At 44.9% G+C, this 18,189-nt stretch overlaps 1 protein-coding gene across 7 annotated transcripts in view; it reads right to left on the reverse strand.

The window, feature by feature from the left end:
* The window catches only part of MTCL1 (microtubule crosslinking factor 1), a 122,779-nt gene that overhangs the window by 16,564 nt on the left and 88,026 nt on the right, over positions 1-18,189 (reverse strand). For all 7 annotated transcript variants that reach the window (XM_027088446.1, XM_027088448.1, XM_027088442.1 and 4 more), the window contains 3 exons: positions 17,689-17,919; positions 16,281-16,478; positions 4,658-4,825 (listed from right to left, as the gene is read on the reverse strand). In XM_027088446.1, coding sequence (XP_026944247.1) covers positions 4,658-4,825; positions 16,281-16,478; positions 17,689-17,919 — 597 coding nt within the window. The remainder of the gene's footprint in view (positions 1-4,657; positions 4,826-16,280; positions 16,479-17,688; positions 17,920-18,189) is intronic.

The raw sequence follows: 18,189 nt of genomic DNA on the forward strand, positions 1-18,189 counted from the left end.
ACAACCCAGTCCCAAAATGGGTAGAAGACCTAAATAGACATTTCTCCAAAGCAGATATACAGGTTGCCAACAAACACATAAAAGGATGCTCTACATCACTAATCATTAGAGAAATGCAAATCAAACTACAGTGAGTTATCACCTCACACCAGTCAGAATGGCCATCATCAAAAAATCTACAAACAGTAAATGCTGGAATGGGTGTGGAGAAAAGGGAACCCTCTTGTACTGTTGGTGGGAGTGTAAATTGATAACAGCCACTATGGAGAACAGTATGCAGGTTCCTTAAAATACTAAAATTAGAACTACCATATAACCCAGCAATCCCACTACTGGGCATATACCCTGAGAAAACCATAATTTAAAAAGAGGCATGGGGGCTTCCCTGGTGGTGCAGTGGTTGAGAGTCCGCCTGCCGATGCAGGGGACACGGGTTCGTGCCCCGGTCCGGGAGGATCCCACACGCAGCGGAGCGGCTGGGCCCGTGAGCCATGGCCACTGAGCCTGCGCGTCTGGAGCCTGTGCTCCGCAACGGGAGAGGCCACAACAGTGAGAGGCCCGCGTACCGCCCCCCCCCCCCCCAAAAAAAAGCGTGTACCACAATGTTCATTGCAGCACTATTTACAATAGCCAGGACATGGAAGCAACCTAAGTGTCCATCGACAGATGAATGAAGATGTGGCACATATATACAATGGAATATTAGCCATAAAAAGAAACGAAATTGAACTATTTGTAGTGAGGTGGATGGACCCAGAGTCTGTCATATATACAGAGTGAAGTAAGTCAGAGAAAAACAAATACCGTATGCTAACACATATATATGGAATCTTAAAAAAAAAAAACAAAGTGGTTCTGATGAACATAGAGGCAGGACAGGAATAAAGATGCAGACGCAGAGAATGGACTTGAGGACACAGGGAGGAGGAAGGGTAAGCTGGGATGAAGTGAGAAAGTAGCATTGACATATATACACTACCAAATGCAAAATAGCTAGCTAGTGGGAAGCAGCTGCATAGTACAGGGATCTCCAGCTCAGTGCTTTCTGACCAACTAGAGGGGTGGGAGGGAGACACAAGAGGGAGGGGATATGGGGATATACGTATACATATAGCTGATTCACTTTGTTGTACAGCAGAAACAACATTGTAAAGCAATTATACTCCAATAAAGACGTTTAAAAAAAAAAAAATCTGACAGAGTCACACACAAGGTGAAGCAGTGAATCCACCCAGCTTCCCAGAGTCTGCTTCTTACTCTCCCTTCCCAACTGTGAGTCACCACATCTCTTGCCTGTCCTGCTGTACAACTCCTTGCAGGCAGGCACGTGTCTGTCCCTACATCCTTAGCCCCCCATGTGGAACCTGGTGATGGGAGAGTGATGTAACCTGGCAGTCTATAACAACACCCAGGAGATTAAAGACCGAAAACTAACAAGCAAAAGAACTCCCATCTAGACATCACATGCAAACTGCTGAAAACCAAAGAGGAAACCTTGGAGGCAGACAGAGAAAAAAATAAACCACAAATGGAGGTGCGCAGATGAGAATGACTGCAGACCTGTCCTCGGAAAGTATGTAAGTCGGGGGGGAAAATGGAGTGACATCTTGAAAGGGTCGGAGGGGGAAAATGTCAACCTCAACAGAATTCTATACTTAGCAACAGCATCTTTCAAAAATGATGGAAGAAAAATGCTTTTTCAACAAATGAAAACTTTAAAGCAGGCTTACATTTCAAGAAATGATAGAGGAAATTTTCAGGCACAAGGAATATGATATCAACAAACACTTTGACCTGCACAAAAAATGAACACTGGAAATGACCTAAATAAATGCAAATATAACTCATTTCCTCCTGTTTTTAACTGCTTTAGAATACTACTGAGTGTCTGAAGTAAAAATAGTTGCATTGTATTTTGTCTTTACAGAATGTGTAGAAGTAAACTGACAACAGCACGGAGGACAGGAGGAGGGAATTGGGGGTGTACTGTTGTTGGTGAATGTGATAAATTTTAGTGAAAGATTCATGAACATAAAGATGTATCCTTTTGCCTATTCTAGTTCAGCAGATCCCCGAAGTCTACCCATGGACCCATGTTAATCCATTCAATTCTAATGGTTTCTAATCCATTCTCTACCTCGATAGCAGAATTACTTCTTAAAAACGCAAGTCGAAATGCTTTACTCCCATGATAAAATCAGGATTAATGTTTCAGTTCTTTGGCTATCTGCTTCCCACTCGTATGTGACACGGTGCAGCTCCTCCGGTGTGCCATGCTCCTTTCTTCATGATGTCCCTTTTTTGTCCAAAAGACTGTTTCTCTCCTTTTCCATGTGCCCACTCCTGTTCATCCTCCGAGATTCATTCTAAGCAGGGCTTTCACAAACAACCCTTCCCTGAACCCTCAAGCCGAGGTGTGTGCCCTGCATGCCCCCCCATCCCTGAGAGCCTGTGTACAGGCCTGCCGGGGCACTTGCCACACTAGTACTAACGGTGGCCCTTGTCTGGTCTCCCACTGCACTGAGAAGCCTTTCAAGATCTGTCTTATTTGTTGGGGGATCCTGGCAGTTAGAGCAAGGTCTGACCTAGGAGTCAACTGAAGGAATCGCAGCTTTGGGAACTGACACAAGATGGCCTCCACTGAGAGAAAATACTTCACTCTCGGTAGAATTCAACTGTTTTGCATTTAAGTAGAAAAGGATAAAGATGAGTGAACTAGCATCAGCCCACATCCATCATTCCCCGGGCTCCAAATGTTTGAGAAACTGGCTCACATCAAAGATTATGCCTCCTCTTTTTAGCTACGCTTACATCTCTGAAAATATTTAGATTTTTCCACTATAAACATAGTTTTAAGTAAGTTTAAAGGCAGCTCATCAGAACGTCCTTACTCATTTCTTATCCACTGCCAGCTCTTCAGGCTGTGAACTAAGATAAACAGAAAATCTAGTAAGAACCTCCTACCCAGCAGTAGGCAGGAGTCATAACTGGGTTAGCAGCCGCACCCCTTGCCCAGCCTGGCCTGGTGCTTTGGTCCAGCTATGCTTTGCTGCTTCGCCTGCAGAGGAGGCTATGCCTGTGCTCCACCCAGGGATGTGAGCTGGACACTTCTGCTCCCTTGGACCAGGCAGCAGTGCCCGTGAACTTGTGGGTACCACGGGAGCTGTCTTCTTTTGACAGGACAGGCCCTTTAATCTTTTATCAAGGCCATTTAGGAGATGTCTTCTTTCCAGACAAGTTTTTTCTTTCATGACTGAGCCAATTCATATAAAGTTTTGATTACTTTATGGTTTGCCTCAAAACAGGGCCTAGAAAATAGATTCTCAAAGACGTGCAGACCTTTCCTCCCTTACCGTGATCAAGGGGCTGGAAGAAACCTGGAGAAGCAATCTGAGCAAGCAGACCCTACATGGGAAGTGACACCGCTTTCAAAGACTTCCAGGGAGAAAGCACTTAGAAAACAGCGTTCCTGGCTCAGCCCGATCTTAACGACCAGGGCTGGGGTCTCAAATCTCCGAGAGGCTCTGCTCTCTTGTGGGCGGTGGAGGCAGTAATCTGCTCTCAGCTCCAGTTGCACTAAAGGCTCTGTGATCTGAGACAACACGCTTCCTCTGGGCCTCGGGCTCCTTCCATGTAAATAAGGACACCGAAATTGATCAGACTTCCAGGGCTGTAGTGGGAGGTAGGTCTACAAGCTTTTTCTGGTATTGGGAGAAATCTAACGGAAAGCATTCATTTCCTTTTTTCAGAGGTAACTAAACCACAATCTGCTTTTTCTTTGCCCCTGTCTGAATTCTGTCAGTGCACTCTGGTCACGTTATTCACCCTGGCCAAGCTTCAGTGGCACTAAAGACAGCCTTGCTCCCTTCTCCCCACCTCTTCACCAACACTTGATATTTCTAGTTTTCCTGATAAGAACCATTCCAGCAGGTGTGAGGTGACAGCTCATTGTGGTTTTGATTTGCATTTCCCTGATGATTAATAACGTAGAACATGTTTTCAGGTATCTTGTTACCTGAAGAAAACGAAAACACTAATGCAAAAAGATATCCACCATGTTCATAGCAGCACTATTTACAATAGCCGAGAAATAATGCATAACGTAAGTGTTCATCGACAGATGAATAAAGATGTGGTGCATTTGTGTAATGGAATACTACTCAACCATGAAAAAGAATGAAATAATGCCATTTGCAGCAACATGGATGGACCCCAAAGGCATTATGGTAAGTGCAATAAGTCAGACAGAGAAAGATAAATACTGTATGATTTCTGGTATATGTGGACTCTATAAATATTATGAATGAAACCAAGCTCAGAGATGCATGGAACAGATTGGGGGTTGCCAGGGGAAGAGGGCAGGGAATGGGGTGAACGCTTTTTGCTTTTAAATAAATTTAGTAATAATAAAAAGAGACAACCTTGTTCTACACAGAATGGGAAAATAAACGCTACGTTTGAAATGCTGCTGGGTTGGGGCAGTGTTCTAGATCTGGGAGAGGTAATAGTAGGGAAAAGACAGCACTGTGGGAAGGTGGGGACTCTCTGGGGTGGCAGAGGCAGCTGCTCCTGGCTTTCTCCTCGCACCTTCTTCCCCTGGCAGGGCCCTGGGATCCGGACCCTCCCCGCGGTCGGAGCGGAGCCCTGGCGGCCGTACCTGCTCCAGGCGGCATGTGAGCGCGGCCCATTCCACGTCCCAGGAGGCCTTATCACCGGCATATTGTTGTTGCAGCCGCCGCCGTGCACGTTCGTCCTCCCGCAGCTCCACGCGCAGCTCCTCCAGCAGCGCCTTGAGCGCGCAGAACAGCGGCTGGTTCTCTGCCACCTGCGGGGACACCGGGCGGCTCTGCCATCTCACAAGGGCGAGGACAGGAGCCTGGCAAGCAAAAGGGCACTGGGGCCGGACTGTCTCCAAGGTGGGTGGGAGGGAATCTGCAGTTAGTGGCAGAGCCGGGTTGCCTGGTCGCCTGCAGGCTCTGGGGCTGACGCTGCCAAGGGCTCATTGCGTTAGGATGCTAGCGCCACAGGAACCTGGATCAGAGACGGGAGGAAGCTGTGGGAGGCCAGGGGGAGCCAAGCCAGGGCTGCCAGGACACTCTGCTTGACTTCAGATGTCCCGGCTCTGGTTGAGGAGCAGAAATAACGAGATACCTACACTCACGTATGTATGCTGTCATTTGAGTGCCAGCTGTTGAACCAGAAGGCAATTAATAAAGGGCTCGTGTCTCTCATCAACATAGGTGGTCATACTCAGACTTGTAGTTACGTTACTAAGAAGTCATATATTACAATATATGACAAGCGTAGTCATGGGGTGGGGGTGAATTTTGAGGTTTAACAATTAAAGCCAAAGGTAGAGCGTGTGGAGAAAAGGGAACCCTCTTGCACTGTTGGTGGGAATGTAAATTGATATAGCCACTATGGAGAACAGTATGGAGGTTCCTTAAAAAACTAAAAATAGAACTACCAGACGACCCAGCAATCCCCCTACTGCGCATATACCCTGAGAAAACCATGATTCAAAAAGAGTCATGTACCACAGTGTTCATTGCAGCTCTGTTTACAATAGCCAGGACATGGAAGCAACCTAAGTGTCCATCAACGGATGGATAAAGAAGATGTGGCACATATATACAATGGAATATTACTCAGCCATAAAAAGAAACGAAATTGAGTTATTTGTAGTGAGGTGGATGGACCCAGAGTCTGTCATACACAGTGAAGTAAGTCAGAAAGAGAAAAACAAATACTGTATGCTAACATATATATATGGAATCTAAAAAAAATTTTGTCATGAAGAACCTAGGGATAGGACAGGAATAAAGACGCAGACGTAGAGAATGGACTTGAGGACACAGGGAGGAGGAAGGGTAAGCTGGGACGAAGTGAGAGAGTGGCATGGACATATATACACTACCAAACGTTAGATAGATAGCTAGTGGGAAGCAGCCGCATAGCACAGGGAGATCAGCTCGGTGCTTTGTGACCACCTAGGGGGGTGGGATGGGGGAGGGTGGCAGGGAGACGCAAGAGGGAGGAGATATGGGGATATATGCATATGTATAGCTGATTCACTTTGCTATAAAGCAGAAACTAACACACTACTGTAAAGCAATTATACTCCAATAAAGATGTTAAAATAAAAAAAAGCCAAAGGTAAACGGTTAACTTGTTCGTGAAGGCTTCCTCGTGGTCCCCGAGATAGAATCACTACCCCTCTCTTTTCTGCTCACTAATGGCAGGAAGAACCACTGCACCTACTTGTTTATCCTGTTCCTCCCGTCCCCCAGATCTGTAAGCTGTGGGAGGAGACAGTGCTTAAGCTCATGGGAAGCATGCAAACAGGTCTGATAAATGAAGAATGGATTTTTATTACTAATCTACTTATACCTAACTTAAAAGATTTTATATTTTCTAAAACCTGTCCAGCCCTTTGGACACACATTTCAAAACTGTGATTGCTATCTTAGTACGCTTCAGCATGGGCATTTTTCCAGAAAGGTTTGGTCAAATGAATTAATACACACTGAAATCAATTATGGTACCTGGATGATAAAAGCCACACGAGCCCATCTCTTCCCATCAGAAAACACTAAAAGCCTATCTCGAGCTCCCAGACCGGTCTCAGGGCAATCCTGTTTGGTATATTTATGAGGCAGGAGAAATAAAAGCTCTCCCAGTCCTGCTTGAGGCAGGTTGTCTGTAATATGGGAAGACAGAGAATCCGCTACATGGTAAACCTCCAGTGCCGGGGCAGCGAGGAGTGGACCTCCAGCCTGGATCTGCATGCCCATCAGCCTTCTGTCCTCCATCAGCTTGAGAGCCAGCTGTGCTTCTAAAAGCATCTAGTCAGTGCACGAAACATACATGTACGTATACAAAAATGGCTAACTGCATTTGGGAAGAATTTGAGATACTTCCCATATATGTGTGGATTTAAATAAAGTTGAATTAGAAAAGAGAAATTCCTTAACATGAGATTTATCACTGAAAACACCATAGTTTTCTCCATAGTTTATCTGAAGAGTTTTAATATTAGATACAGTAGACTTTTGGTTGAGTGGAATGGTCTGTTTGTTAGCATTTATTTTCTCACCTTGAACAGCAATTTTCACTTTTAGCTCTGAGATGAAAGGCACTAAGAGGACAATTCAGTTAACATTTGCAAAACTCAGCAGAGAGAGAACATTCTAAAAATCCTACATGTTCTTTCCAACCATCTGAATGTAAGTAAATTACCTCTATTCTCAACGAGATGCTCATAAAATGTGTGAAATTGTATTGATAATAAATGCAGAAGTTCCTTTCAACTCTACACCAAAAGTATTTAAAAATGATAGAAGTGCAAGTGAGTGACAAGACGTGTTGCGACAGTCTTTTCACAAATACACATCTCCCTAAGTACAGAATTTGTTTGCTGAAAAATTAGATATGGTTTATGATAGATTTGATTTCTTCATCTGTGGATTTTAAATTTAAAAAAAAAAGCATTACGTTTTTCAAGTCAAACAGTTTTAAGCATAAAATAACTAATAATTTTGATCCACTCTTTGGAGTAGTCATCTCATTTTCACTTTAGACAAAGCAGAAAACCACGTAATAAATTCTTATATGTTATCAATAACTCCCTGTGAAGCCCAAGTCCTGTATGTGGTCAGCTGTGGGCTTCTTAGGCATATAACAAACAGCCGTGACAACATTAGGACCAGAACTTTGTGCTCCTTGAAAGCAGGGTTCACATGACAGTCCTTCTGCAGATTGAAAATTTGCTTCCTCTGGAAGTAAGTACTTTTTGGCATTAGCAGATATCAGATTAAATCATATTAAGCCTTAATGTTTTGATGCACATTTGGGTCACAGTAATCAACATAATGTCCTGTTATACCAATATTATATTTAATCATCATGGAATGAGCTCAAAATTGCTTCGGGGTGAGGGTGGCCAAAGGGAACAAGAGCCCAGAGAATTGATGATTATTTGGTACCTGTTCCCACAGTCACCCGGGAGCAGCAGTGTGGCCTGGCAAGCAGCCAGCCTAGCTCTGCCACTGGAGAACAATGGCAAGGGCTAACGTCCAAGGGAATGAGCCATAGATGGGCATGATCCTTCCAAATCCTGTTACACACACAAAAACCCAATGACGGTAACTAATGCTAATGGTTTCTAATGGGCCAGGGTGTGTTCATTCACCTACAGAACCTTGCTTGCATCTCACATCTATCCTGAGTGCACACCGTCACGTGCCTGCGTTACAGGGGAGGAACCACAGTGACTGGAGACCTGTCTGGCCGTGAGGAAGTGTGGAGCTCGAGTGCAATCCAGGCCTGTGCCACCTGAGGCCAGACAAGCCCACCAACATAGGTGAGTTCTGGCATCATACCCTACCCAGGCTTTTTTTTTTTTAAGATGCCTAATCTCTGTGAAGCAAATTCCATCCCCCCACATCAGGAGAAATAATAGCGAGCCAACCTGAAAGAGTTCCTAGAAGCTACTCCACTCACTTTTTCTCTCAGTGGTGGCCCTTTGCTGGGCTATGTTTTTGGTAAAAAGACCCAAATCAAGTCGAGAATGGAATCAAGACTCTGGTCCATTTCGAGGTTTTCAGGTGAAAGTCTCGGATACAGAGCTTTCTGAACCTTCTGTGCCAGGGTCAAGGCTCTGCGACCTTTTAACTTATATATCTGGTAAGTGTGGTCAATTAAAAAGACCAACCTTTTGATCTCCTTAAGATCACCTGGTTGGTTTTCTTGCAAAGAAACAGGATAAAATGGTTCCACTATTTCCTTTTCCTCATTCTAAGGGCATTTCAGCCCTTCCAAGCTCCTCTCTCTTGGGGAAGGCTTAAAAGAATCCCAAAGTTGGCATCAGGAGCGTGACTGTGCTGTAACGTTTTAAGCTTACAACAGGTTCAAGGTTGGGCTTCAGCCAATAGGACTGCTACCCAATCATAGGACATAAGAAAATATTAATAGAAAGTGAAAAAGAAATTTATAGAAAGGTAGCATACCAATTGGTGAGGCAATACCAGCTACTTTAGAGAATCACTTTTGCCTAAGATTTCTAAGATGTGCATCATCTAATTCTGTGAAAGAGCTAAACTACCATCAACTACTCTGCCTGCATCAGAGCCATTAACTTGGAGATGGGTTTAATCTGAAGTTGGAACAGAGGTACTGACCTGCTGCTATGGGCTGGCCCGCAAAAAGCCAGTCACAAAATAGAGGTGCTGGCCTCCACCTCCTACTCACTTGGGCAGAGAGTTCTGGAATGCTGTGGTGGCTGCCCCGACCCCCAACACAGGCATGCATAGTTCCTACTTGATACATATAAAGAGAGGGGCCTCCTGCAGGTTCAAAATAAAAGTAACTCTTCCACAAAAAAAAAAAAAAAAAAGTAACTCTTCCACCAGCAGGAGCCCCAAGACAAGTCCTCTACTGAGATTAGCCAGAAAGGATACAGTTACACATCCAGCAACATTTTAACAGATAAGCCATTTGTCATTCCTACCTTCATTGTTACATTCAGATTAAGATTCTTTTCTAAAACCCTTATCCCCCCACAGATAAAAAAGAACCAGTCATTGAAGACTGGCCATGAAAATATAATCTATGATGGAAGTTTGCAGAGATGATGGACTCATCTATGGACAGAACTCCTGTGTTCACTGGCTGAGGATACACCAGGTCGTCTGGGCCGTGCAGGCTCTGTGCCTGCAGGTCACCATCATTTTCACCAAGAGCTTCTGGGGAATAAAGGTGGGTGTGTGAGAGAACAAATAGATGTAGGTTGAATAACGTACAAACCCAGAGCTGTCGCCGAAGACTTCCAAGAAACAAGGGCAGGTCTGATGAAAGTCAAGTGGCCAGATGGGAACAGTGAGCTTCTTAGCAAGCTTCTTAGCGTATTTAGATCTCCTGCCACTCTCTGAAAGGTATGTCGCAAACTGCCGGCCACAGTTAGCTCTGCGAAGTGGGACTGGGGCCAAGAGAGTATTTCCTTGGATACCCTTTGGTACTGTGACCCTCCACGTCCTGTACATACTATTTTCACAGTAATAGAAACAAACAAACAGAATACACAGCAAGAATAAAGTGTTTCCTAACCTTAAGCTCTGGTCTGGTTCCTTTCATACAGAGTTGCATGTCTCCTAGGCAAGGTTATAATGTTGAAGAGTCTGAAGAATGAATCTGGTGCAGCATACACAAATGAAAGATAAAAGCTACCTAGGCTCCAGTGGAGCACTTGCTTATTTCAAAAATTAAATCAGGGCAGATCACAGGTCTGATGTGCAGAAGTGCTCTTTCCGGAAGTTTTTGCATCTTGGGCAGAGCAGAAAGGGTGGGCTGCCAGCAAGTGGGATGCTGGGCACCAGGTGAGTCCAAGTCCAGGAAGTCCTGGAGCCAAAGGCATTCTGTCTACAGGGGAAAGGCTGGCTTTGACCTAGGGCAGCCCCCAAAGGCCCTATACTGAAAATGGGTCCTGAGTCACTGGCAAAGGTCCAGGGGAGCAGATTCTACCCGGTCCTCAGGCTGGATCCCTGGTCAGCCTCCTCAGTGACCAGGGGCAGTTGAAGGAAGACTTGAACATGAAACATAATTGCATTAGATCATGCTCTGAAGTTTAGGTTCTTCACATTTACACTTAGATGCTTTATCAGATCAGAAATAAATGAAAAAGAAATGAAGGAAACAACAGCAAATGAACAACAACAAATGAAGGAAACAACAAAAGATCAATAAAACCAAAAGCTCGTTCTTTGAGAAGATAAACAGAATTGTTAAACCATTAGCCAGACTCATCAAGAAAAAAAGGGAGAAGACTCAAATCAATAGAATTAGAAATGAAAAAGGAGAAGTAACAACTGACAGGGCAGAAATACAAAGGATCATGAGAGGTTACTACAAGCAACTCTATGCCAATAAAATGGATAATCTGGAAGAAATGGACAAATCATTGGAAAAGCACAACCTTCTGAGACTGAACCAGGAAGAAATAGAAAATATAAACAGACCAATCACAAGCCCTGAAATTGAGACTGTGATTAAAACTCTTCCAACAAACGAAAGCCCAGGACCAGATAGCTTCACAGGCGAATTCTATCAGACATTTAGAGAAGAGATAACACCTGTCCTTCTCAAACTCTTCCAAAATATAGCAGAGGAAGGAACACTCCCAAACTCATTCTACGAGGCCACCATCACCCTGATACCAAAACAAGACAAAGATGTCACAAAGAAAGGAAACTACAGGCCAATATCACTGATGAACACAGATGCAAAAATCCTCAACAAAATACTAGCAAACGGAATCCAACAGCACATTAAAAGGATCACACACCATGATCAAGTGGGGTTTATCCCAGGAATGCAGGGATACGCAAATCAATCAATGGGATACACCATATTAACAAACTGAAGGAGAAAAACCATATGATCATCTCAATAGATGCAGAAAAAGCTTTTGACAAAAATTCAACACCGATTTATGATTAAAAACTCTCCAGAAAGTAGGCATAGAGGGAACTTACCTCAACATAATAAAGGCCATATATGACAAACCCACAGCCAATGTCGTTCTCAATGGTGAAAAACTGAAACTATTTCCTCTAAGATCAGGAACAAAACAAGGTTGTCCACTCTCACCGCTATTATTCAACATAGTTTTGGAAGTTTTAGCCACAGCAATCAGAGAAGAAAAAGAAATAAAAGGAATCCAAATTGGAAAAGAAGAAGTAAAGCTGTCACTGTTTGCAGATGACATGATACTACACATAGAGAATCCTAAAGAATCTACCGGAAAACTAATAGAGCTAATCAATGAATGATACAAAATTAATGCATAAATATCTCTTGCATTACTATACACTAATGATGAAAAACCTGAAAGAGAAATTAAGGAAACACTCCCATTTACCATTGCAACAAAAGGAACAAAATACCTAGGAATAAACCTACCTAAGGAGACAAAAGACCTGTATGCAGAAAACTGTAAGACACTGATGAAAGAAATTAAAGATGATACAAACAGATGGAGAGATATACCATGACTATACTACCCAAAGCAATCTACAGATTCAGTGCAATCCGTATCAAACTACCAATGGCATTATTCACAGAACTGGAAGAAAAAATTTCACAATTTGTATGGAAACACGAAGACCCCAAATAGCCAAAGCAATCTTGAGAACGAAAAAAAAACAGAGCTGGAGGAATCAGCCTCCCAACTTCAGACTATACTCCAAAGCTACAGTAATCAAGACAGTATGGTACTGGCAACAAAAACAGAAATATAGATCAATGGAACAGGATAGAAAGCCCAGAGATAAACCCACGCACATATGGTCACCTTATTTTTGATAAAGGAGGCAAGAATATACAATGGAGAAAAGACAGCCTCTTCAATAAGTGGTGCTGGAAAAACTGGACAGCTCCATGTAAAAGAATGAAATTAGAACACTCCCTAACACCATACACAAAAATAAACTCAAAATGGATTAAAGACCTAAATGTAAGGCCAGACACTATAAAACTCTTAGAGGAAAACATAGGGAGAACACTCTAGGACATAAATCACAGCAAGATCCTTTTTGACCCACCTCCTAGAGAAATGGAAAGAAAAACAAAAACAAATGGGACCTAATGAAACTTAAAAGCTTTTGCACAGCAAAGGAAACCATAAACAAGACGAAAAGACAACCCCCAGAATGGGAGAAAATATTTGCAAATGAAGCAACTGACAAAGGATTAATCTCCAAAATTTACAAGCAGCTCATGCAGCTCAATATCAAAGAAGCAAACAACCCAATCCAAAAATGGGCAGAAGACCTAAACAGACATTTCTCCAAAGATACACAGAATACCAACAAACACGTGAAAGGACGCTCAACATCACTAATCATTAGAGAAATGCAAATCAAAACTACCATGTGGTATCACCTCACACCGGTCAGAATGGCCATCATCAAAAAATCTACAAACAATAAACGGTGGAGAGGGTGTGGAGAAAAGGGAACCCTCTTGCACTGTTGGTGGCAATGTAAATTGATACAGCCACTATGGAGAACAGTACGGAGGTTCCTTAAAAAACTAAAAACGGAACTACCATGCAACCCAGCAATCTCACTACTGGGCATATACCCTGAGAAAACCGTAATTCAAAGAGTCATGTACCACAATGTTCATTGCAGCTCTGTTTACAATAGCCAGGACATGGAAGCAACTTAAGTGTCCATCGACAGATGAATGGATAAAGAAGATGTGGCACATATATACAATGGGATATTACTCAGCCATAAAAAAACGAAATTGAGTTATTTGTGGTGAGGTGGATGGACCCTGAGTCTGTCATACAGAGTGAAGTCAGTCAGAAAGAGAAAAACAAGTACCGTATGCTTACACATATATATGGAATCTAAAAGAAAATGGTCATGAGGAACCTAGGGGCAAGACGGGAATAAAGACGCTGACATACTAGAGGACACAGGGAGGGGGAAGGGTAAGCTGGGACGAAGTGAGAGAGTGGCATGGACATATATACACTACCAAACGCAAAATAGATAGTTAATGGGAAGCAGCCACATAGCACAGGGAGATCAGCTCGGTGCTTTGTGACCACCTAGAGGGGTGAGATAGGGTGGGTGGGTGGGAGGGAGGGAGACGCAAGAGGGAAGAGACATGGACACATATGTATATGTATAACTGATTCACTTTGTTATAAAGAAGAAACTAACACACCATTGTAAAGCAATTATACTCCAGTAAAGATGTAAAAAAAAAAAAGAAACAAAAAAGAGTATTAGGTCATAGCCTTGAATGAAAAAGTAACTTCTCTTTTAATTAATCCAATTCTGGGAAGATTGGCTATTGGAACCCCAAGGTCATACTTCTGGCCCTATTAACCATCCTGTGTTTAAAAACCTGATTTCAGGACTTACTAATAAGTATGAAATGCATACATAGCCATAGCAGTTCTGGCCTCAGAAGCTTAATGCAGTGGCGGGCGTCTTGGAGCTCACCCCCAGCCTGGGCCCTTCCTCGAAGGCTGGGCGAGCTGGAAGTGCTCACTGCTCTCAGGACAGTCGGGTCCCTGCCGCACCATCAGTCAGTGGGGAATGTTCACAGAGCGAAACATTTTCCAACCTGGTGGTTTTTTATCAACTATTTCCAAGGTCAACTCGGTACACATAATTTTTTCCCCCTCATTTGACATGATAAATGTTGCCATCCACTGTGTTTAACTGTAAGAATGTTCAGTATGACACCAAGCGAGGCCTGGGAAATTCTGTTACTTGCTAAGTTATCCTTGGGAAAGAAGTCAGGCCACGTTTCCCACTCTGCTTATCACCTTGGGAGGCTCTCTTGGGAGTTTCTGAGAAGGTGCAGCTCTGCGGGGCACCTCCCTTGAGACACATGCTCGGCTCTTGCATCCGGGCTGCCTGGCTGGTACCCACTCCGCAGCAGGGCAGACAAACCTCCTGCCGGGGAACGTGCACTCCCGGCGAGCCAGCTGTCGTTGCGGTGGAGCTCATTAATCTTGTGTCCTCGGACGGACGGCTGGCCGTCCGCGTGCACTTGACTGCCATGGGCAGACGGGTCCAGTAACGGCAGATCTGAATCTGGCATCTGGAAGCCGCCCTGTTAGCCCATCCACAGCCTCTGCCCCTGCCCCGCACCATGCAAAGTGGAGACTCACTGGTCCATTCCAAGCAGAAGAGCTGAGAAGTGAATGTTGGAAGGCGGCGGCAGCAAAGAGAGAGGATGTTAAAATACACTGAACAGGAGGTTCCAGCTGAGTGACTTTCCATAATTTTCCATCTCACGGGAAGATTTTCCATGACTGTTGTTTGGGAAACCAGATGTGTTACATTGTTTCCCCCCCTCCCTTCCAAAGCATTTGGATGCACGCGTGGGAAACACCCAACAGGCGCCCTCAGAGGCAGTGGGTTTGTGGCTAAATGGCAATTGAGGAATACTATGTGAATTAATCACAGATACTTCATAGGACTGAGTGACAACATCGCTTTTAAAAATGATAAAACTGGTAGATTTTAGAGGATGTTTCTGCAAAGTAGCATTTTATTTTCTAACTGGATCTTTGCCGGAAAACACATTCCATGAGCTAAAAATCTCCCCATGGACACTGGCCTAATGACAAACTTCCTAATAACGGTAATTAAAAATTCATCTGAAAGTATAACCTCTTTCTTGAGTCATATTATTCTGGGAAAAATGAAGGGTGGATGAGTATGTGTAGAAAGCAGGTCTTCAGTTGTGAAAATCTGAGTTGTACACGGAGAGAAAGCAGTAGGCGAAAGGCACACCCGCCCAGGCCTGAGCTCAGACGTCGCCACTTTCCTCCTCTGGATCAGAGCCTAGGTTCTGCTGCCATTCCTCTCCCCCTTGATGCCCTGAGGCTCTGGGCGGAGGGAGGGGCCGCAGCTGTGGAGCCCGGTGTGTGCTCAGGGAGCACCCAAACGCCTGTGGCGGAGCAGCTGCAGCTGTGTCCGGGGGCCACCCCGCCCTGCGCCTCCCCCCAGAGCCAGGCTCTGCTTGCCGGACCCTCAAAGAAGCAGCACAGGGTCAGGAGGGACTCAGGCCACGATGCCCAGGAGCAAGAAAGCCTTAGTCTCACAGGACCTCAGCACTCCAAACCCTCTACGGCTGCCGTTTTGTAGAAAAGTGCAAAAACTCTGGGGGCCGTAGTATCTTTCGGCTTATTCAGCAGGGCCTGTGGGCCTGTCTGCTTATACAAATGAATGGGGCGTTTGGCAGCACTAATAATTAAGGTTCTACACTGAAATCCCACCTCTCTACACACGCTTTAATTTTTTTTCCAAGTGTCGTCAAATATTTTTATTTGGGACATTATGTTTCATGTGGCTTAAAAAGATCCTAAAACACTTTATACGTGTTTGGGGATTAAAAAAACCAAACTTGTTGTGTCTTTCCTCCTGTGCGTTACGGTGCCAGTTCAGTGATGGTGCCGATGCCCACTCAGCAGACGCCAGCAAAGCCCTAAGTTCCTTTTCTGGCCATGGTCATGGTACTTCCTCCTTGGAAGAACGGTCAACCTTTATAAGGCACAGGCTACTCCATCCCATACTGTTTTTCCTTCCTGCTGAGGTACATTCACTGGCCTTGAGGGGACACAATCCATGTGACCTTATCATGTCCTTATTTATGTCAATAAGCCAAATAAACGGGACCTTTCTGCCCTGGGAACAATAGCACGTGAACTGATGACAGACTAGGGGTCTCCTCTCCCCGGCGTGGGCACCCACCTGCCTGGGGAGCTGTCCCCCGTCTGTGGGCTGCAGCCGTGATCCGTGGTCACCGATCTGCACACCAAACTGTGGAGGATGCTCCCCCAGGGAAAAGCCACAGCCTGGACCGTCGTCATCTGGGTCTGGACCGTCCACCTTCGCATCCTCCTGAACGCCAGGCTCCCCAAGCCTGTGGAAGGTCTCTGGAAGCTCGCTCTGAAACGGCAGGAGGGGATGATCACAGCTCCACCCGAATCCTTTTGCCCTGAAGCCTGATTTTTAGTGTTTGAGGATAATTACCCACTACAGGGGTTATCATGTCTTTGCTTCTCAGCCCTTTCCCCTAACAGGCTCATTCTGGCCATGGCACTCATTGGCTACTTTCTCTATTTAAATTTCATAGAGTGGGTGCCCAGGTTTATTAGAAGAGATTAGAAATATTACTATTTATAAATTATTACTGCTCACAGTTAACAGTTTTATAAATGAGAGGAGGAGGAACTCTAAAGTACTGATCAACAGAAAACTTTACAACTATTACTAGGTTCTGCTTAACGGTGGTTTTCTAGGTCATGGCTATTTGGAAGCAGGTTGAATTCATTTTTGAAGACATGCTTCACCCTGAGGCAAGAGCATCACTGTATCTTCCCATTCATAGGGTGTCCTAAAATTGCATACACTGTTTGTGAGAGTAGGAGGCAGAGGAAAGGTGTTTAGGGGCTAAAAGGAACCAACAGTCACAGAGCCCTGAAAGCAGCCGACAAGGTAGCCAGGGGCACGGATGTCCAGAACAAATGGACACCAGCAGCTCCAGCCCTGGGTTCACCAGAGAGCAAGGCCAGGGAGGAGCCTGCAGAGCTGGAGGTCACTCTGCCTTAATCAATAAAAATCAGAAAGCAAATAACTCAGTTCTGGTTCTGTTGTGAATCTGTGAATTGAGGCATAAGAAGGAAGCGTATACAGATTTCAGAGGTGGCAAGAAAGTACCCCCTGGAGCTCAGAGAGACCGTATGAAACGGCACTGGCAGAACGGGCTCTGGCATTTAGGACCAAAAACTGAAATAGGAAAGGAGAGAGAACAAGTTAGAACTAGGTTTTACAAACCATCACTGTGGAATGAATCGATAAGGACGTTCCACAAATCTCTCAGTGGTAACTAACGAATTCATCTATCAGCAACAAAAGACACGGCAGCAACACTTGTCTGCAGGATGATGTTACAGACCAGCATGCTCTTAAAATGAGGTCAAAGGGCAGCACGGACGACCCACTGCGTTTCCACTGCCTGGATTGGACTTGACAAAATACTCTGAAACAGCAGAACGTGACTGTACGTGTCGGGGGAGGGGGGACAGCAGGGCCTGGCTGGGGGTGGGAGCAAGAGCAAAACAGATGCAAAGGAAAGGAACTCTCCCGGCAGAGGTACCTCCGTGAAATCCTCTGCGTCCTCCTCCGCCTGCTTCCCTTGCCGCCAGTGTTTCAGCAGCCACCTGAGTTTGACGTAGAAAAGGAAGATGTTCTGCTTCAGGGAGCATAGCTCCCGCTGCATCAAGTACCTCTCGTCACTCCAGGTCTGCTCCTGCAGCGAGTTCTGCAGGGCCAGGCTGTGCACCTCCAGCTCCCGCCGCCGCAGGGCACACAGGTGCCCCTCCTCCACCTTGAACGGAAGAAAAGAGACGGTGTCACGGGTACCTGTCCCGTCCTGGCACCCAAACCGAGGGTCTCTGCAAACTGCCATCCAATCCGTGTCATTCTGCACGTGGGACGTGAAACGCAGAAGCTCCCCCACGTTCAGTAAACTCTTTGAGAGGTTCGCTATTTACAAAACCTTGAGCGTTTTCTGATTCAGAAGCAAGTGCTCTTTCAAGGGGGCGTGTCAGGATCAGTTTTCATTATGGAGTCTCTCGTGGTGTTTTTAGATGTTTCT

This window comes from Aethalodelphis obliquidens, unplaced genomic scaffold, assembly GCF_003676395.1.
Source record: "Aethalodelphis obliquidens isolate GAN/ISIS:26980383/991018 unplaced genomic scaffold, ASM367639v1 scaffold63, whole genome shotgun sequence".
In the NCBI taxonomy this organism is placed as follows: domain Eukaryota; kingdom Metazoa; phylum Chordata; class Mammalia; order Artiodactyla; family Delphinidae; genus Aethalodelphis; species Aethalodelphis obliquidens.